The sequence below is a fragment of the Mandrillus leucophaeus genome, unplaced genomic scaffold (genome assembly GCF_000951045.1).
Source record: "Mandrillus leucophaeus isolate KB7577 unplaced genomic scaffold, Mleu.le_1.0 Scaffold1032, whole genome shotgun sequence".
Classification (NCBI taxonomy): domain Eukaryota; kingdom Metazoa; phylum Chordata; class Mammalia; order Primates; family Cercopithecidae; genus Mandrillus; species Mandrillus leucophaeus.
In genome coordinates, this window is record NW_012098455.1 from 289,994 (window position 1) to 312,307 (window position 22,314).

At 40.3% G+C, this 22,314-nt stretch overlaps 1 protein-coding gene across 1 annotated transcript; it reads left to right on the forward strand.

Annotated features, from left to right (window-relative positions):
- Window positions 1-491: 491 nt before the first annotated feature.
- LOC105538476 (cancer/testis antigen 55) lies at window positions 492-13,548 on the forward strand. Its single transcript, XM_011978350.1, has 6 exons — window positions 492-1,243; window positions 2,512-2,696; window positions 9,565-9,709; window positions 11,792-11,904; window positions 12,600-12,787; window positions 13,075-13,548. The coding sequence occupies exons 1-6, from the start codon at window positions 1,150-1,152 to the stop codon at window positions 13,142-13,144; spliced, it is 795 nt and encodes a 264-aa protein (XP_011833740.1). The 5' UTR covers window positions 492-1,149; the 3' UTR covers window positions 13,145-13,548.
- The last annotated feature ends 8,766 nt before the right edge of the window (window positions 13,549-22,314 follow it).

Sequence of the window (22,314 nt, forward strand, 5' to 3'; positions counted from 1 at the left end):
ATGGTCTTTGCACAAACTAAGCCCTCCGTCTGAATGACTCTCCCCAAAATAGCTGCCTGACTAACTCCAACATCTTTCTCAACTATTGCTTTCCAATGAGGGCTACTCTGACCATGCTATTGTAAAGTGCAATCCAACCCCCCATGCCCAGCACTGTGGATCCCTCTTGTCTTGCCGTATTTTTCCATGGCATTTATTGTCTTCCAACATATCATATATTTTATTATGTGATGCTTAGTGTCGCCCTTTTGTCATCCTGTGAAAAAACTACCCTTACGGGGTGAAGATTCTTGACTCATTCATTCACTAACAAATTTTAAGAACACAGAACAGTGTCTGGCTCACAGTTAGTGCCCTACGAGTTTTGCTGAATGAATGAATAAGGGTAATGTGTATAGCAGAGTAATGTAAGTATAACCAGGTAAGCGATGAGTTCATGGTAGCAATGATCATAAAAGGATTCTATTATAAATTATCACTGGACTCAAAATGGGAATCCTAGTACAAAAGACACGTACTTGCCATCACTAAAACATTGCCTACTCACATGATGCCTTTTCTCCACAAAATTGATCCCTGGTGAGGACTAACTATTGACTGCCCACTGAGTGGTGACTCCTTATACTAAGCACCACGAATACAGGGGCAAGAGAAGGATGTTTGGCTGCACAGACGGTGTTTTAGGCACCCATCCTCCCAGGGAACCCAAGAGAAGAGCCCTGTATCTCCTTAGTATATGGAGAACCCAAGCTCCCAAGCCATTTCCCCCAGGCCATCCTAATGGCACCCTCAGCCTTGGTGGGAGAAGCGACAATGTTCCCACCCATCACCTTTTAATAGCCACAGGAACCTGCCCGCCCACCCACTGCACGCCCATTGGCTGGACAGTGGTAGAGGCGAGCCCTGATGAGCGCATGCTCAAAGGGAGAAGTCAGAGGGGAGCCTGGGAGCTCCTTTGGAGGCTGCGATGTCCCTGACTCTCCCGAGGGGGCTCACTTACGTCTGGGTCCCATGCCACAGAGGCTGAGGAGGAGAAGCAGGAGGTGAGTCCCTGAGGAGACGCCGTGACCTGAGGGCTTCCCTTACTGAGGAGACCTCGTGCTTCCTCTGTCACAAGCGGTGCCCAGGCTGGTGGTGACAACTGGGACGATGCTCAGGCTTCTGAGACTTGCTTTGGCCTTCTACGGGAGAACGGCCGACCCTGCAGAGCAACAGGGCCCACAGCAGCAGGGGCTCCCACAAGGTATTCATCTGTGTGTCCACTTTTCCCCCACCCCAGAAGCCTCCCAGTAGGAGTTCTCCTCACCCCTGGAATGAGGCTGTGGTAACTCGAGCGGGTACAGCATGTGACGGCGGCTCCATCTTGTGTGTGCATGGGGAGGCAACCCTAGTCCTCAACAAGTCCCTGAGAACCAACTCCCAAACTCTCCTGTCCATCTAAAGCGGGAAAGGTGTTGACAGAGAAGACCTTGGGGGCTGTACCTCCTGTGCTTTCCCCCCACGTGGTTGTGCAGCACATGCCTATTTATATTTCCAGTAGGCGAGAAACTCCCTAATTTGCGAGTGAATTTAGGCTTGTATCCCAAATGGGAATGTAATTTGAAGCCAAGTTGATACCTTATACTTATCCGATCCCGAAGGCACAGAACTCCTGTGGGGCAACTGCTGAGGTTTGATCCCTAAGTATTGCTGTCAGCTAGGCTTGTGCAGAACAAAAAAAATAAATAAATAAATAAAGAAAACCATTCAGATGCCGTTTTGGGCTAGCCTTCAATCTCCAGATATCTTTTAGTCTGCTGAGACAGTTAAGTATCTATAGAAAGTGCTACTCATCATAATTGGTGATAATGATGAAGGAATATAATAGGAGCAGAAGCTTGACTCATATGTAGACATGGTGCTAACAGGTAACATTTACACACTCTTGTGCAAGGCACTCACAGCTCTCGACAGTTGGTGTGCATGTTAATATTAATATTCACAAGCTGGGCTCGGTGGCTCACACCTGTAATCCCAGCTCTTTGGGAGTTCCAGGTAGGTGGATCACTTGAGGCCAGGAGTTGGAGACCAGCCTGGGCAACATGGCTAAACCCCATCTCTACTAACAATTCAAAAATTAGCTGGGTGTGGCGGCACACACCTGTAGTCCCAGTTGCTTGGGAGGCTGAGACATGAGAACCACTTGAACCTGGGAGGCAGAGGTTGCCGCTAGCCCAGATTGCGCCACTGCACTGCAGCCTTGGCGACAAAGCCAGACTCTGCTCAAAAAATTAAAAAATAATTTAAAATTTTAACATTTAAATTTTGATAAATTTTAAAAAATATTTTAAAAACCTACAACAACCCTATTAGGCGAAATTGTGATTGTTGTGGATTGACAGATGAAAACGAGGTCAGAGATGTTATAAAACTTCTCTGTCCAGGGTTATGCAGATGGTGAGTGTAAGACTTATTTGTAGTAGGTGTTTGCATTTGAGGCCAATAATATGACCTAGTTTCTTTATCTTGTAGGTGACACCCAGTTGAAAACTGTGCAGGGAGTTGTCACAAGTTTCTGTGGTGATTATGGCATAATTGATGAGTCGATCTTCTTCAGTAGTGATGTTGTGAGTGGCAACGTGCCTCTAAAAGTTGGACAAAAAGTAAATGTGGTTGTGGAAGATGATAAACCACTTTATGGATTCAGAGCAATCAAGGTGAGATGTGCATGAGTTTGGAAATTGTGTGTTATCCCAGTGGGCTTTCTTTCCGCATCTTTCTTTTCTTGTATTAATCCAACATCTCTCCTGTGATCCGTAGAGGGGATGTAGACCGCAATTTGAAGCCCCACCCCTCTGAATCTGTGGGTTCTTCTGTTCTAATAGTTGTAGTAATTTGTGCTGTAAAACATAAAAATTCCTTATCTATTATTCTAATCTTTAAGCCATATGGGTAACAGTAATAATTACTGAACTCTTTATAATCCTGCAACTTCCCTTATCAGGTAAAAAAACATTTTCTGTAGTGCGCATTCACAGCAGTGGAATTTCTATGTCAAACCATGTGCGTTGTAAATATTTTAAAAAGAGCTTCATGGAATTATAATTCCATGAAGAATGTCATTTGTATTTTCATAGGAGTTGCATTGAATCTGTAGATTGCTTTAGGTTACGGACATTTAACAATATTTATTCTTCCTGTCCATGAACATATGATGTATTTTCATTCATTCCTGCCTCCTTCAATTTCCTTTGTCAATGGTTTATAGTTTTCAGTGTTGCAATCCTTCACCTCCTTGGTTAAATTTATTCCTATTTTAATTTTTTTGAAGGTGTTGTAAATGGGATTGTTTCTTGATATCTTTCTCAGATAGTTCCCTATTGTTATATAGAAATGCTACTGATTCTTGTATGTTGTTTGTGTGTCGTGCCACTTTCCTGAATTTGTTTATTAGACCTAGTAGCTTTTTGGTGATGTTTTCAGGGTTATTTATATATAAGAGCTTCCCATCTGCAAACAGGGTCAATCTAAATTCTTCCTTTTGAATTTAGATGCCTTTTGTTTCTTCTTGCCTAATTTTTCTGGCTAGCACTTCCAGAAGTATGTGTGATAGAATGGGCAAAAGTGGGCATTTCTGTCCTGTTCCCGGTCTTAGAGGAAAAGCCTGGAACATTTCCCCATTCAGTATGTTGTTACCTGTGGGTTTATCATGTATGACCTTTATTGTGTTGAGGTGCACTCCTCCTATATCTAATTTGTGGAGTTTTTAATCACGAAGGAGTGTGGAATTTGATCAAATGCTTATCCTGCTTAAATTGGAATGATCCTATGACTTTTGTCCTTTATTCTGTTCATGTGATATAGCACATTTATTGATTTGTGTATGTAGAAAATTCCTTGCTTCCCAGGGCTGAATCCCTCTAGAACATGGTGAATGATTTTTTTAATGTGCTGTGGAATTTGCTTTACTAATACTTTGTTAAAGATTTTGCAACTGTGTTGATCAGGAATTTTGGCATGTAGTTTTCTTCGGTTTTCTCTTCTTTGTGTTTCCTTGTCTGGGTTTTCCACCAGGGTAATGCGTTGTGACAGAATGAGTTTGGAAGTGTTCCTCTCTTGCCCGTTTTTTTTTTTTTTGGAATAGGTTTAAAAGTATAGCTATTAATTATTCTTCTTTATATATAAATTTGGTAGTATTAGGAAGGGAAGTCATTCTATCTTAGACTCTTCACTGATGGGGGATTTTTTATTACTGAATCACTTTCCTTACTCATTAATGATCTGTTCAGATTTTCTATTTATTCACCATTACATCTCGGCAGGTTGTATGTGTCCAGGAATGTATTCATTTCTTCTAACTTCTCCTATTTGTAGCCAGATGATTGTTCATAATCTTCCTTATGATACGTTTTGTTTTGGTGATGTCAGTTGTGCTGTCTCCTTTTTCATCTTTGATTTTAGTTATTTGAATCTTCTCTCTTTTTTCCTTAGTCTAGCTAAAGTTTTGTTGATTTGCTTTACCTCTTCAAGAAACCAAGTCATTGTTTCATTGATATTTGTATTGTTCTTCTCATTTCTATTTCATTTATTTCTGCTCTGATCTTTATGATTTAGGCCCTAATTTTGCATTGCAATTTTTTCTTGTTTGTCTAGTTCCTCAAGGTGCAGTGTGAGCTTGTTTATTGAAGATGCATATTTTATTTTGAGGTAGGCTTAATTGATGTAAACTTCACTTTTAGAATTGCTTTTGTTGTATTTCATGGGTTTTCATATGTTGTGCCTTCATTTTGCTTCAACTCAAGAAATGTTTACACTTTGCTTCTGATTTCTTCATTGATCCATTGGTTATTTAGGAGCATGTTTTTTAATTTCCATCCACTTCTAAAGTTTCCACAGTTCCTACTTTTATTGATTTCTAATACTTTACCATTGTGGTTAAAGAACTGATTTGATCTTATTTCAAACTCCTTTAATTTGCTAGTATCTGTTTTATGGCCTGCCGCATAATCTATCCTCGAGAATGTTCCACATGCAGTTGGAAAGGATATGTGTTTTGGAGTATTTGGATGGAATGTTCTGTAAATGACTGTCAGGTCCATTTGGTCCAGAGTGCAGATAAATTCCACTTTTTGTGGAGTCAGTGTTCTGTTGGGGCAATCTGTTCATTGCTGCAAGTTGGGTGTTGAAGTCCCCTACTATTATTGCATTGCACTCTACCTCACCATTTAGACCTTAATATCTGCTTCATATATTTAGGTGCTGCTATGTTGGGTCCATAGTTTTGGAAATCATTATATCCTCTTGATGAATTGACTCCTTCATCATTATATAATGGTCTTGGTCTCTTTTTACAGTTTGTGATATGAATCTTATTTTATTTGAAATCAGTTTAGCACCTCCTGCGCTCTTTTGGTTTCCCTTTACATGGAAGAATATCTTTTCATGCCTTCATTTTCAGTTTACAAATGTCTTTTAAGGAGAAGTGGGTCTCTCATAGGTTTGGTTGTTGCTGTTGTTGCTTTTTAAATTTATTCAGCTACTCTGCATTTTAGTTGGAGAATGTCATCCATTACTATCAAGGTAATTATTGATAGGTAAGGATTTACTGTTGTCACTTAGAGAATTTTTTCTACCTATTTTGTAGGTAATTTCTTCCTTTCTTCCTCTTTTACTGTTTTCCTTGATGGATAAGAGATTTTTCTCTATTAGTATGTTTTGCTTTTTTATTTGTTTCAGTGTGTCTATTACAGGATTTTTTTCTTTGTGGATAGCATGAGGCTTACAGAAACATAATCACAGCAGTTTATTTTACTGATAACATAACTTTGATCACAAAATGCAAACACTCTACCGTTTAACTCCACCCGTGGATTTTGGGTTTTCTGTTTCACACTTTACTACAATTTCTTATATTTTATATCCCTTAATTAATTATTGTACTTATTTTATTTTTACTAGTTCAGTTCTTTAACCTTTACATGAAAGATATAAGTGATCTGGAAACCACCATTACCTTATTAGAATATTCTGAATTTGTGTAGTTACGTTTACTGGTGAGTTTTATACCTTCATATAATGTTTTTGCATTACTCATTAGCGTCCCTTATGCCAGTTGGAAGAACTCTCCTTAGCATTTCTTGTAAGACAGTTGTGGCGGTGAGGAAGTTTCTCAGCTGTGATTTCTCTGTAAAAGTCTTTATCTCCCCTTCACTTCTGGGTACATTATTCTTGATTAGAGATTTTTTTCCTTGCGTTCCTAAAATAGACTATCCCACTCTTTCCTGGCCTTTTATGCTTCTGCTGAGAAGTCTTCTGGTAGGCATATTGGAAGTGCCTTATATATGATTTGCTTCGTTCTTCTTGCTGCTCTTGGGATTCTTTATTTTTCATCTTTGACAGTTTGATTTTAACATGTCAGGGGGTAATCTTATTTGGATTGTATCTGCATGCAGAACTTTGGTCATCCAGTACCTAGATGTTTGTAACTTTCTCTGAGTTTGGATGGCTCTCCTTTATTATTTGAGATTGGATGGCTCTCTATTATTATTTTTTAAATGATCTTTTTACTCCTCCCGCTTGAATGTGAATGACTCATACTATTGCTCTTCTGATATTGTCCCAGAAATCCAGTAAGTTTTTTTTTTCTTTCCGTGCCATTCCTTTTAATTTTGTCTCCTCTGACTGTATATTTTCAATGAAGCTATCTCCAAGTTTCCAGATTCTTTATTTTGCTCGATCAGTTGTTCTTTGGATGTTCTCTATTGTGTACTTCCTTCATTGTATTTTTCAACTTCTGGATTTGCTTGGTTTTTTAAAAATTCTTTCAATCTTTCTTTCAAATTACTCTGATAAATTCTGAATCATTTCTGTGTAATTGTTTTCAAGGTTCACATAGCATGTGGAAAATAAATATTTTGAATTATTTGTTAAACAACTCATACATTCCTATCACTCTAGGGTCAATTGCTGGCGCCTTGTTTTGTCAGTTTGGTGATGTCATGTTTTCCTTATTGTTCTTAATCTTTGTGGTCATGTGTTTGTATCTGTGTATTGAAGAAGTAGGTATTCATTTCAGTCTTTACAGTCTAGCTTTTAGGGGACATCCTTTAGCAGTAAGCCTGTCCGGAAACTCTACATAGGTCTCTTTTGGTCCTTATGCTTGTGAACACTACAGCTATTGAAGTCCTAGGGGGCTGCCTATTCCCAGGGACACAACGACAGATGCTACAATGGCTGAGATTCCCTTGGTTATGGAGGCTGGTCCCTTGTGAGACTGGAATCCAAACCTCCATTCACTGAGAACTCCCTGTGGCTGTAGAATATTCTGAGCATAAGGCCACTGGAATCACTCGACAGAGATGTAGACCAGGTATTGAGTTTGTTTTGCTGTGGTTGTGGCTTTCTGTCTGGTGCCAGGGTGGGTCTAGAGACTCTGTCCACAAGTACCATCTGAGAGTCAGGGGCCATGGGCGTCTGTCAAGTGGTGACCTGATATTGGGTTCCCAGGCAATGTCCTATGCTTGCTACTATCTCTCTCCTCTGGGTGGATGGTATCTCTCTCCATGCTGTGCTGTTGAAGGTCGGGGAAGGGGTGATATGGGTAATGTAAAACTGTTCTTACTACCCTCCTCAATGCGTCTTTTCTTATTTTCATGCTATAACTGGGTACCATGGTCTCTCATCTGGTTTCCTTATGTCAAATGAGGGTATTTTCATACAAGGATAGTTTTTCACATTGATGTTTCTGCAGGAGGACGATCACTGGAGAGTCCTATTTTTCCCTCTTGCTCCCCTCCTCCTCCATCTATTTAATTTTTACATGCTATAAATATGTCCATCTTGTCCACGTGGCTTCTGTGTTCAGGAAGTATCCTTAGGCTAATTCTAAGACATAATTTACAGGAGTATTCACTTAGCTTTTCTTCTGAAAGTCATTCATTTATTTATATCTAAACATACAGCCAGTCTGGGTTTGCTTTTCATGTGCAGGACTGAGAGAAGGATCCACATCTTGTTTCACTACTGGCTACTCAGTTGTCCCTCAACATTATCTGTTTGTACCTGCTGTTGTGTTGGTGGCATTTGCAAGGCATGAGAAAGAGAGTTGGGAGCCATGAGACATGGGCAAAGTTTTAGTCTGCAATATGTCTGTGAGTTGGCATGGAGTCAAGGCTCAGAGAGGTCCAAGGGTCCTGTGGATCACCCACTTGGATACTGTCGAAAGTGGGGATAGATACATGGGCAGGAGACTGGTGCCTCATTCCTTCATGATAGTAGGTGAGGGGAAAATAAACATCAGATTGGTATTGACAGTTGGAAAGGCACCAGTTAAGAAATGGGAATAGCAGCAAACTAGGCTATTTTTAAAACCATGAAAAATTACTGACAACTCAGTGGCTCAAGTTTCCATCAGAAGTCTTTGATCAGCAAATTCCAACCCTAGGAGTTTATCCTATAGTTCAGTCAGGCAAGTAGTCCAAATGCTAGGACACAAGTGAAATGTCTAATTACGTGGAATTGGGTTAGTAAATTACAGCACATCCATTAATTGGGATTCCCTATGACTCTTACTGTCCTTTCTTGTTATTTAAAAACCTTTGTGTTAATTTAATGTGATACTTTAATACTGAATACCATGCTAATTTGCTTTTAAAACAGGCATTTACATATGTATATATATATTTGTGCACAGACAAAAACATCAGGATGAGTGTTACTGCCAAAATGTAGTCCCTGGTGGTCTCTTGGTAATGGAATATGGATTATGGGGTAACCGCCTTTTGCTGTCTGCATATCTGGTTTTTGTTTTTCCTATTTTTAGTACAATGAACTTGCATTATTTCTGTAAGTTTTAAGGATTATAAAATAAGGACTATTACACTTCCAATAAGGAAAAAGGTTTGTATGCCTCTTTATTGTAGATCAAGTAAAGCCCTAATTTGGCTTGGTTTTTTGAACCTTCCCCAGTTGAGGTTATTGCTCCAACTTTATCTTGTGCTTCTCTCTCCTAGGCCTGGATCTCGAATGTTAGGATTTTGCTCCCTAGGCTCCTAACTTCTGTTGTTGTTTTCTCTCCGCCTCCGTGCTCCTCTACCCCAGTTTACAAGGTTACACCTCTGTCTTCTTTCACAACCCAGCACAAATCTGACTTCCCCCAAGCAATGCCCCTATTTTCTCCCTGTCTGAAATGTTCTCCCTCTAGATAATTCACAGAAACCATTTTGAACTAGTTTTATATCCTTCATCGCAACCTGCTTATGACTACATACCTTTCCACTTTACCGTCATTTCATTGTGAATTTCTGCAGGCTAAGGACGGTATTTTTTAAATCTTGGAATCTAATGGTACAGGAGCATTAAACTCAGGTAGGCAATTAATGTTTTGGGATACATTTCACAATTCTTGAAGCACACACATGACTTTTACCATCATCTCAAGTCAATGGTCCATTTGCCAAGTGAACTATATTCACCAGTGTTTAGGATGGCTGTTGAAAATATTTTTGAATACAAGTGTTTTAATCATGCAATTTCCATGTTTAAATTTGTATTATTTTTGAAGTAACTCTTTCCTAAATCTTACAGGTGGATGTTGTGCCTCACCGCCTTTATGGTGCTGTACCCTCAGACTCAGGAACCAGAGTTTTAATTGGATGTGTTACTTCTATAAGTGAAGATATTATTTATATTAGTAACAGCATTTATTTTTCCATAGACATTTTTTCTGAAGGTATGATTTACATTTTGAGATATACGATCTAATTCTTAAATTTTTGAGAGGATTTTAGTCCTGGAACAACTTTTACAGTGTACTTGGCTTCAGTCAATGGCTCTTCAATGTTAGAAGTAGACCGTTCCAATCAAAATTAGGTACAATATAGGGGCAAATAGACAGTATTATAAATTGTGTGCTGTCGGCTATTGTGTGTTCATTTGTTCAATGCCCTCAGCAATGCCTGGATATATTTTTCATTCACATAAGAATTTAATTTCTAATCATGGAAACAACCCTACAAGTACATAGAGACACTATTTTTAATACCCTTCAAGAACTATACTTGAAGGGATCATTTCTGTAGTTGGTTACTAGAGAAGTTTCTGTGACAGGGTAGATTACCAAATTTTAAAAGAATACACTTCAAATGCTTCAAATTTAGGATTGGAGATAGCGCCCTGTGAGTGTGTGTGTGTGTGTGTTGTTGTTGTTGAATTCTCTTTGTAATCAGCAGATATATTCTAATATTTAGCTTCTACCCAATGATATTTTTTTTGTCTGTTTTGTCTACTGCTGCTGTCATATAGCTTGGGTATAAATGGGGAGATTAGCTCTGCTTCCCCAGGCAGCTTACTGGTTTGTTTTCTTAGGTGCAAAAGCAGGACTCTGACCTGAATTTTGTTTTAAGATGTTGACACTGTCTGCTTTGTGGAGAAGAGACTATGAGGGAAAGGGTGGAGTCAGGAAATCAGTTAGGAAAATGTTGTAATATTCCTGGTGAGAGATGATGGAGATGTGAATGAAAATGGAGAAGTGGAGGACCTGAGGATTGAGTTGACTCTGGATATATTTTGAAGTTAGAGAAGAACCCAGGAGGTAATGGATTAGATCTTTGATGTGGAGGAGAAATGAGTCTAAGGTACCTCCAAAGTTTTTGGTTTGAGCAGTGGTGAGAGTGTAGTTGCCAGTTTGTGATGTAGATGACTGAAGTAAACAAAAGTTGGTGAGTACGGAGAATACCAGCAACTCAGCTTTACACATGTTAGATTGGTGTAAGCATAAGGATTATTGATCCTGAGGTTGGTTAGAGCTGGAGGTATATACATTTTGGAGTTATAAGCATATAGATATATGTTAAACCCACACAAAATAAATGTATGTAAATTATCAGAGAAAGAGAGAGAGAGAGACAGAAGAGGTCTAACACTGTGTCTTGTGTCATTCTACAGTGTTAGGTCCTAAGGTGAAGAAATGTTTCACTTTGTTGATATTGCTAGTTTTCTGGAGTCATTGTGGCAATTTACTGTCTCACTTGCAGTTGGGATTTCCATTTGCTCCAGATTCTTTCATGTAACTTTGTTATCCTGTGACTCACTTTTAACTTACTGCAAACTTCTGTTTGAAACTCAGTGGTCTTAACTGTAACCTGTGAGGCAGATACTTAAGAGTTCATCAGCCGAACACAACACCAGGGGAAATTCATTCATTCTGAAAGTAACAACATTTTCTTGTGGTACTGCTACCACTACTACCAATCAACTGTTATTTGGTGGTTACTATGCACCAGGAATGATTCTGTGTGTATTGCACATATCAACTAATTCTCACAGCAGCTGCGTATCATGAAGGCTACTTACTGTGCTTCTCATTTTATAGATGAAGAAAACGAGGCACAGACAGTTTAACCACCTTTCTTAAGGTTGCACACTGAGTGAGTGGCAGTGTCAAGATTCGAAGCCACGTAGCCAGGGTCAAACTTGTGCTCTTACCTACATGTTTGACTGCCTCTCACTAAGCAATTGTGAACACGAACAGTTGTTTAGTAAATCCTGTGCCGCTCCCTCAGATTGGCTGTGATGCATAGTTGACACTTTCCTCCATTTAAATTTGTTAAATCAGTAGAGGAGAATCAATGCCTAAGGATTATAAATTTCTTTTTGGACTTAGAGATTTGCAGTGTCTGTTTAAATATGCACAAAATGGACTTTAGTTCTAGCAGAACTGACTTTAAAGTAGTACACTATCAAATAACGTGTGAAATTAAACGTGACCTAGTTAAGAGATCATGACACTCACATTTCTCCATGGCTGTTTTAGATTTTGTGCCTTATAAGGGTGACTTGTTAGAAGTTGAATATTCCACTGAGCCAGGCATCTCAAACATCAAGGCAACTTCTGTGAAGCCCACCCGTTGTATTCATGTGGAAGAGGTAATTTCTTTCCTGTTGCTCCTGTCAGCAGTTTCTGATAACCCTTCCTTTGGTGAGAATTTACGTGACCAGGATTCTGTTGGGTGTAATGGGAATAACAGAAAATATGAAGAAATACATTCTTTGCCAACAAAGGAGCCACTTTTCTTATTGAAAAGGCAGGATCTTCCAAAGGAAATAATTAGAAAATTACGTAGAACGAGCACATGATTAAGTTCTAAATTGTGCATTTTACTCAATATCCAAGTGTTATTAGAATCTTCCAATGACAGGAGGAAGAAAAACAATCTTTGTGCCAGAAAATTTTAGGGAAAGAATGAGCGGAATGTGTTGTGGGACTTGAGCTTACCAGTAAATGCTGAGGATGACTTGGGTATTAAAGCCTGAATATGCGCAGGTAATTCAAGGCCACAGAGGGTAATGGACATATTTTGGTAATATTTAGAGCTGGATTTCTCATTTGAGACCCGGGCCTCATTCCCAGAGAGTCTGATTTAATTGTTCTGAGGTGGAGCGTGGACATGGGTATTCTTACAAAGCACCCCTCGTGTTAGCAACGGGCCAACCAGTTTGGAAATCAATGATTTGCATCGAAGTGACCTGCACTCACGCAGGACCCAGAGTGAGGAGGTACAAAGCTGGTTACAGTAATTATTGGGCTTTTTCATAATCATTTCCATTATTTATACTCACAGGTCTGCGTTACTAGCGTACATGGAAGAAATGGGGTGATAGATTATACTATCTTTTTCACCTTGGATTCTGTGAAACTTCCTGATGGATACATACCTCAAGTATACGATATCGTCAATGTGGTCATGGTGGAGAGCATTCAGTTCTGCTATATTTGGAGAGCGGTTTCTGTCACCCCAGCTCAAAAATCGTAATGACAAAGCATTTTTATTCTGCTTATCTTTCCTTTTATGAGCAGTAAAGGGACTGGTTTAACTGAAAAGGTTAGCTTAATAAGCCTAAATAGTATTTTACATATGGCTTTTCTGGTAAATCTAATTGAGATACTGGCTAGTTCAATTGGACCATGAACCCAGCTTAGGGAAGTGCCTTATCAATTAAAAACCACGCGAAAATAGCTCGCTAGTCACTGGAGGAAAGGAGTTCTTAATTAAAATGAACACTGCCATTAAATTTGAATTCCATATTTCCCATTAGCAGCAGTGGATTCCAGGATGATGGAGGCCTGGGACGGCCCAAAAAGGAACGTCGGAGCCAAAGCATTTAACTGAAAAGGCATCAGGGACAGCATGTTAAAGGCATGATTTAAAGTTACAATTTGACTTCAGTTTTGAGCCCCCTTTATGCTGTCTGTACAATCTGTATTGTTCCATAGTCTCTTTCATCTTCTTTCACCCACATAACTCGCGCTGTTTATTGTTTCAATATGTTCCTTATTCCCCATGCTAGAATGTAAACTCCACAATGGCAGGATGTGTTTTGATCTTTTTGTTGTTGTTGTTGTTCTTTTTTTTTTCTGTTGTCATTAAAGCATCTCCAAGCACTTAGAAGAGTGCCTAACATAAAATGTTATTAAGCTCTATGACTGAATGATTGGGCCATCTATGATGTTTAGCTGCGGTTCATTCATCACTAGTTCCTTAGGAATAAAATTGTTGAGCAACGCATTAAGACCTCTGTCGATTTTTAAATAACACCAACAACCATAGAAAGCCGACTCTGCTGTACGTGAGCCTCCGTGAGCCACTTTGCTGCAGGGGTGCAGCTCATGTGAAGTCACGAAGAAACGTACAAACACAGAGCCCGTCGAAGGAAGGATAAGCTACTTACTCACTGGGAAAGGTTATACTAAAATTCCACAAGTAAACCCCATGAAACTTCATGCTTTCGTCTAATAGAACATTTAACTAGGTAGCTGTGACCTAGGGGAACGGATGTATTCAGACCTTTGAGCATAGCTTGAGTGTCGTTGTGAACTTACCCTGAGTCCTGTGATTCATAATTTCACCACTACCACTGGTCCTTGAATAAACAGAGTTGTGTTTTTACTTTACACTACAGATCCAGTGAGACGTCTCAGTCATCCAGGGATTTGTTTCCCACTTGATAGGGACAGTGAAGGTCTTGTAAAATTCCCATTTTCACTCATTGGTTCACTCTACAAAATCCTACTGACTCTCTTTGATGTGCCAGGCACTGTTGAGGCTCTAGAGTTATACCCTCAACCAAAAGGACAAAATTCCAGGCCCTAATGGAACTTGTGTTCTTTCAATGCCCCCACCCCCTAACCGTCCTTGGCTTCCTGACCCATGCAGCAGTAGCTCCTATGATTGAAAGGGGCAAGCGGGAGATGTGGCAACACCAGGTGCCTGTGAATGTCGTCATTCAAAAGCAGCCCCACACCCTGTGGAATTACAGAGCAGTCCACGTTATACTTGAGAAATGCAAGGGCCATGACCTCCACTACCTCCCACTTAATTCTGCAGTTTGGTTGATGTGGAAGAATGGTCTCTGGGAGTTATAATGCATTATGATAAGCCCAATCAGCTGGTGATTCAGTCACAGCCGCTGTTTCACAAACTTCCTCACCGGACTGAGGATCACCTGGGTGGCAGCAGTTCAGCTGGGCAGGTGGTGGGGATTGGATACATTTCCTCTACTTTCAAATAGCAAAGCCCAGAACTGCTTTGCTTTCATAAGGCCGACCAAGCGGCGGTGCATTTTGAATATTTTCCCTCAGAGATGAGCTAACTCCAAGGTTCTTTCCCACAACTGAGAATGAATTGTGTTTGATCATCTCACCCTCATCACATCTGTGTCCCTAAATGGATGACCTCATGGCACAAGGACAGATGGACCCAGGGAGTAGGAAATAGTGGACTCTGTCAGAAATGTGCTTTCCCCAGGTACAAAAGAATTGGATTGAAAACACAGGGACCTGTCACCACGAGTTTCTGGGGCTCCAGTATTCTGCCACGGAGCTTCCAACTGGCATACCATGAAGGTGTTGCAGATGTGCTGATATCAGATGCTTCTCTGCTCATTTAGGGATACATGCAATGAAGAAAATGAAATAAGATAATGATCTTTAGCCTGGTTTGGAAAACTATGGCCCTTATGCCAATTCTGGCCTGATGCTGCAATGATTCTCAAAACATAAAGTTCTATTTAGGTACCCAGAGCCTAATCTTGGCCCAATAGATTGAACCTAGTGTTCTTGCCATCATGATTATGCACACTGTTAATCAAAGGGGCACCTTGAAATTTCTCATCGTGATCATGGTTTCATCCTCTAACTACCTGTAGCTTTCAGAGGTTCTGGTTCATCATTTCACTCCTCTTGTGGGATGCATAAATCTTTAACTGTACATCTGCCAAAGGGATATGCTCTGTGAATATAAACAACTCTTCTTTGTTATGCTTAGTGTGTAGTTCTCTGTTTTGTCAAAATTTCAAATTCTACTTAATCAGCCATATTTACAAGGATCCCTGTTCCCTTGGTGTTGGAGAATATGGTGTTTTGAATCGAAGCTCTTATTTCTATTGGCAAACTTGAGGTTGCACGTAGACTTCCAATACCAGCCCAGGAATATGGAGTTTATACTATGTTTTCCTCTCTTTCCACCTTTCCACCTATGTTGCTTCCTTCTCAGCTTTGGAGAACCCTAACTTCCATTATCCTCTGTGTATTTACTTCTTTGCACAATCCTGCCATATATGCTCTCCTACTCCGGGCAGCCTTCCATCTGTACTCTAACTCCCTGTTCTCATGGACCCTGGCTTGCAGGAGGCCTCCTTGGAACCACTTTTTGGCAGGCTCCCTGCCTGCCTTCAAATCCTTGGGTGCCCTCCTCTACAGGGAAGGGCCCTAAGAAGCATATGAAAAAAATGCTCTACATCACTAATCATCACATAAATGCAAATTAAAACCTCAATGTGAGACCATGTCACACCAGTCAGTCAGAATGGCTATCATTAAAAAGTCAGAAAATAATAGAAGCTGGCATGACTGTGGAGAAGAGGGAATGCTCATACACTGCTGGTGGGAATGTAAACTAGTTCAGCCACCGTGGAAAGCAGTTTGGAGATTTCTCAAAGAACTTACACAGAACTACCAATCAACCCACCAATCCCATTACTGGATCCCATGTACCTAACTAATTATATAAATCCTTGTGCCATACAGACTCATGCACACATATGTTCACTGCAGCACTATTCACAATAGCAAATACATGGAATCCACATAAATGGCCGTCAATGGTAGACTGAATAAAGAATATCTGGGGTATCTATATCATGGAATACTACACAGTCAGCAAAAAGAATGAGATTGTGTCCTTTGCAGCAATGTGATGGGGCTGGAGGCCATTATCCTAAATGAATAAATGCGGGAACAGAAAACTTAGTACTATGTTTTCTCACTTACAAGTGTGAGCCAAACCTTGAGTATACATGGACACAAACAATAGACAAATAGACACCTGGGCCTATGTGATGGTGGGGGGTGGGAGGAGGGTGAGGGTAGAAAAACTACGTGATGGGTACTATGTTTATTTTCTGTGTGATGAACTAATTTGTATATGAAGCCCCCATGACATGCCATTTTCCATATAACAAACTTGTGCATGTACCCCCTGAACCTGAAATAAAAGTTGGAAAAAATTTTTAAAAGGTGGCTCTTTGACAAGATCAATACAATTTTGAACCTCTAGCTAGGCTAAGTTAAAAAGAGACAGAGAGAGAGAACACAAATACTGACATCAGAAGTGAAACAGGGGCCACCACCAATGATCCCATATGCATTAAATGAATAATAAATAACTCCCACAGATTCCATAACCTAGATGAAATAAAACAATTCTGAAAAGGCACAATCTATCAAAACACACAGAAGAAGAGGCAGATACTTTCAATAAGCCTGTGTCTATCAAGAAAATTGAATCAATAATCAATACCTTCTAAAAGAGAAATCAGGAAACCCGGCTGGGTTTACTGGGAAATTCTACCAAACATTTAAGTTTTAATTATACGAATTGTCTACAATCTCTTCAAAAGTTTGAATCAAAGAGAATTCTTCCTAACTCACTCCTTGAGGCCAGTATTACCTTAATACCAAAATCAGACAAAGATGTTATAAGGAAGGAAAACTATAGGCTAATATCTCTCATGAACACCAACGTAAATATTCCCAATAATACATTATCAAATTGAATCCAATAATGTATATAAAGAAATATACGCCATGACCAAGTGTGATTGATTACATTTGTCAAAGCCCATAGACTATGCAACACAATGAGTGAGCCCCACATAAATTACCAGCTTTAGTTAATAATAATGTATCAATACTGGCTCTTTGGTGGAAACAAATGTCCCACACTAGTGCAAGATGTGAATCATAGGGGAGACGGTGGTGGTGGGCATATGTGAACTGTCAGTACTTTCCACTCGATTTTTCTTTAAAACAAAAATAGTGTATTAGCCTAAAAATCTTGAGTATGTAGATTAAGTGAACAATTGAGAAATAATCTAGCACTGCTATTACAATCTAACAAGTCTATGTGTGTCAGGTGATGAATGGATTTGTCTAACAATGTATCCATAACGTCCTGGGTCCCATCATGCTCTTACTCGGTAGATGCTGTGGTGTCCCTGCTGCTTCCCACACACTGGTCTGACTGCATTCTTTAACTCAGAGCAGTAGAGCCTCACATTTTTATTTTGGTGACATGGGATACAGGTGGGCTTTCTATGCCTTGGAAAAGCTGAGGCTGAAAGTGGACCTGTTCCTTCCTAAAATCTCCTGAACCACAACCTGTCTGGTACAATTCAGAGACCCCCAGAAGTGCAGTCATGGAGCCCCAGTGAGGGATCCCTATCACCTCCTTCTGTGTGAAGCAAATCCCTCCCCCGTGTTTCTAAATGGCCACAGATACATGCCAAGCCTTGTCCTGATCTGTCAAACACCCCCTCTCTCCAGGGTCTTTACCACTCCCTGGGGAGGTTCTTGAATGAAGGGAGGAAGAAAGAAGTAGAAGAATGGGTGTCTGCACTCAGCAGGTAACTGGCCTCAGGCTGCTGAGTCAAACACTGTGCTTATGGGCACTGATGACAGAGCCAGGCTGCTTGGACCCAAATCCCAATTCTCCCAGGCTTGGGGCCTTTAGGCAAGTTGTTCAACTTCCTTAGGCATTCGGTTCCTCATCTACAAAAAAAGCAGTGATAATAACCCCTGCCTTGCAGAGCTTTGAGGACTAAATTAGTTGTCACACATAATGGACACAAAACTGTGTCCAGCATAGATTACACACTCTATGAGTCTTTGCAATCACAAGTATCATAAAGAAGGAGTCTGCATTCACCTTTCTTCCCCTCTCTTATGTTTTTCATGCTGAGGCTTGATGAAAGGACAGGCCACGCACTCTATGCTCCTTTACCACCCCAATTCATTCTCATGACTCTCAGCAATCCTCTACGTTCACTGAACCCTTCCAACCCGCTGCACTGGGGACTCCTGTCCTCCACCCTGTAGACCTCTCTTGATGCCCCAGCACTGCTTCCACTTGGTTCTTAAGACCCTCACTTTCCCCCCTCCCTCAGTGTGATCATCTTTTGCAGTGATCATGCCTGTTTTCTCTACAGGAGATGAAAGACAGAATACATTCACAGTGCCAAGGAATTACAGAAGACCCATCCTAACTGGTCACCCTGCTTCATGTTTTGGCTCCTTCCAGCCTGTTCACAACTACACAGCCTGAGGGATCACTGGAAAGCTCTAAACCTTTCAGGGATTTCAAATATCATGTACAGTAACGTCCAAAACACTTTCAGTACCCTACAAGACCCCGCAGAGACCAAAACTTTATTACCTCTCATGACATTTCTCTCTATATTTTGCAAATTTAATATCATGTCATTTTTTTAATAGAGATGGCTTTTAACCTTCCACTTCAAAAACTCCTTTCTTTTCTTTTTTTTCCCTGTATTGACTTGGCTCGAATGTCTAGTGCAATACTGAATAGACGTAGTAAAGTTGGCATCCTGATCTTGTTCCTGATGTCAGGGAAAAAGCTTTCAGTCTTACCAAACTCTATGCTCCTACAAGAGACTCACCTCATATTAAAGAAGCACGTAGACTGAAAGTGAAGGGATTGAAAAATATATTCTATAAAAACAGAAACCAAAAAGAGAGTATCTTTACCCATATCAGATGAAATAACTAAATCAAAAGAGAGAAAAGGAGACAAAGAAAGTCATTCTATAATAATAAAGACATCCATTACTCAAGATAATTTAACAATTATAAGTACACTCAATATGAGACCACCAGCATGCATAAAGGAAATATTAGTAGATCTGAAGGGAAAGATGAGCCACAATACAATAATAGTAGGGGAGTTTAAATACCCACTTTCAATAATAGAAAGATCATCCAGACAAAAGGAACACTGAACTTAAACTACACTTTAGACCAAATGGACCTAACAGACTTCTACAGAACATTCCATCGGAGAGTAACAGAAATACACATTTTTCTCCAGTGCACACAGAACATTCTCCAGGATAGATTGGTCCTATGTTTGGCCACAAGACAAGTCAAAACAATTGATTGTGAGGACTGAAATCATATCAAGTATGTTTTCTGATCACAATCTAGAAACCAATAATTGGGGCAATCAGGAAATTCATAAACATGTGGAAATTGATGCACAAGCCACCGAACAAGAAACGGGCCAAGGAGGAACGCAAAAGTGAGATAAAAAATACCTTGACACAAACAAAAATGGAAATATAACATACCAAAATGTATGGGATGAAGTAAAAGCCTTTCCAAGTGAGAAATTCATAGCAGCAAATGCCTGTATCAAGAAAGCAAAAATATCTTAAATAAAAAAGCTAACATTAAACCTCAAGGAACTAGAGAAAGACAAGCACATTAAGAACAAATTAGCACAAGGAAGAACACAACAAAAATCAGAGCAAAAATAAATGAAAAAGAGACTATAAAAGGAATAGAAAATGCAATTAAATCAAGAGTTGGATTTTTGAAAAGATAAACAAATTCGTCTTAGCTAGACTAAGAAAAACAGAAAGAAGACAACATAAAGAAAACCAGAAATAAAAGAGGGGACATTACAATTGGTACCACAGAAATACAAAGGATCATAAGAGATTACTATCAAAAATTATATGCCAACGAATTGGAAGACCTAGAAACAATGGGAAAATTCCTAGATACATATAAGCTACCAACAGAGAATCAAGAATAAATAGAAACTGGAGGACATTATGTTAAGGGAAATAAGCTTGGCACAGGAAGACACATTTTGACACATTTTGCCTCTTCTCACTCATTTGTGAGAGCTAAAAATTAAAACAATTGAACTCTGAGAACAAAGAGGAGGTTTCTCTGCCCGACTCTTGCTTGTGGGTTCTGGGCTTGAGAGGCACCTCTGGGTTTGAGCTCTCCAGTGTCTCTGCTAGACAGGGATTCTGACAGTCCACAGACGTTGTGTCACCCAGTAGCTGCTCTTGGGGGGGTGGGGAGGGGCCGGAGGGCGGAGGGGGGGCGGTGATGCTCAGGCTGTTCACAGTCTTTTTGTAAATTGCGACCATGAAGTGCATTCCTGTCTAAAGGGAAGAAAATGAAAACATGCTCGCCAGTTTTTGTTTTCTGCTCTGACATATTTTCTTCATTTTCTCTGCCAATATCAAACCCGAGAGGAGAGATAGGAATTGTAGATATCACCCTGCTCCAAGGAGAACAGAGAGATGGGGAAGAAGAAGAGCCATCCTCGATGCCTAGTGGAAAGGTAGAAGCTCCCAAGCGACATCCTAAACCTCTTTACCGTGATTAAGGCTGCATTTTTCTTTTCTTTCTTCCCGGGTGTTCAGTGAACACTTGCCCACCTCCCTTGGGACCAGGTAACTGAATCACGCTCTTTGAATCCTGCAGTTCTCAGTGCAGACAATGTTTTGCTTGAGAGAAGCTACTTTCTAGGCACCTCAACATTCATTCAAGAGAGCTGCCTCACAAGTGCCCTGAATGCGGGAAAGGATTCATTCCCCCATAGGTCCAACGATTATCGGCACCAGCCAGTTCACGTGTGGGAGGCCTTTTTAAGGAAGTTGGAGTTTGGTTACCCAACCAAAACTCCAGCTGTGGCCTAAAGTGACCACAACACGCTTCATCAAAGAGCAGCCGAGTACATTCTGGGACTTTCCCAGATTTCATCCAGTAGTGCAAGGAAGAAATCGCCTTGTGAACAGGATTGAAGAGCCGTATGAGAGGAATCAAGAGGGGTGGTTGTTATTGTTTTAGCTTTTTGTTTTGCTATGTTTTCTGTTTGCAAATTTGCAATATAGTTCTCTCAACATGTGGCTAGGTCGGAATGTGTCGTGCACATTAACAATCCTATGAATGTCGTGCTATTCCTGTTCACATTTACAAATTATTGATATCACATTTAGTAAGCACCCTCTATGCATGAGTTCTATTGTGATGGGGATACAGTGACAAAGATGGACCTAAAGATGAGACTTAGAGATGGTCAAAGCCTGGCCCACTGTCACACAGCCAGTGAATTACAAAGCCTTGGCTGTGCACTGCCCATCCCTGGCTTGTCCCTTGGTTCTGGTCTCTACTCCAATAACCCCCAAGAGATGCCTTCCTTGACAACCCTAGTATTGACTCCCTTGCTGGGCACACTGCACACCCTTACCTTGTTCATGGTTTCTCAAAGTACTTATTCCTATTGAAATTTCATATTCTTACAGGTTTGGTTGGTTATTGACAGTGTCCCCCACCCAGAATGTAAGCTGTGAAGCTGTGGGAAGGGGGCTTTTGTCTTGGTCACGGGTCTGACCCTAGCCCCCAGCAGCACAGTCTGGCATATGGGTGGCATTTATTGGAAGGATGGGTCCTTAGAATCTCGGCATAGACTGCAATTCCCCTGACCCAGTTCCTGCTCTCAGTTTGGCCTCAATTTCTCTGTGCTCCTACAACAATCAGTACTACTTCTGCCCTAACATTAATTCTACTCCCTTGTAGCTATTTGCTCATGTGTGTGGCCCACTAGACAGTAAGGACCCCACATCTGTCTCATTTATCCATTATAGCCCAGCATGCAGCACAGACCCGGGCACACAGTGCAGGTGTAGAAACTATGTATTGGATTAAGTGGTTGAATGAGAATATACTTGGAAATGTGTGGAAGATCAAGAAGTGTTAGTAATTAGGGAATTGTGCTTTTTATATAGAAGGTTAATTGTAAACTTTTGTTGAATTGACTTGGATTTCAGCATAATGTTTAATATAATCAGAATACTTTTGATAAATTTTACGTTCCTTTCATGCCCCTCCTCAGTCCCATTGACCTCCTTCTTTCCCTAGAAGCAATCACTGTCATGATGTCATTGCCAGTCATAATTTCT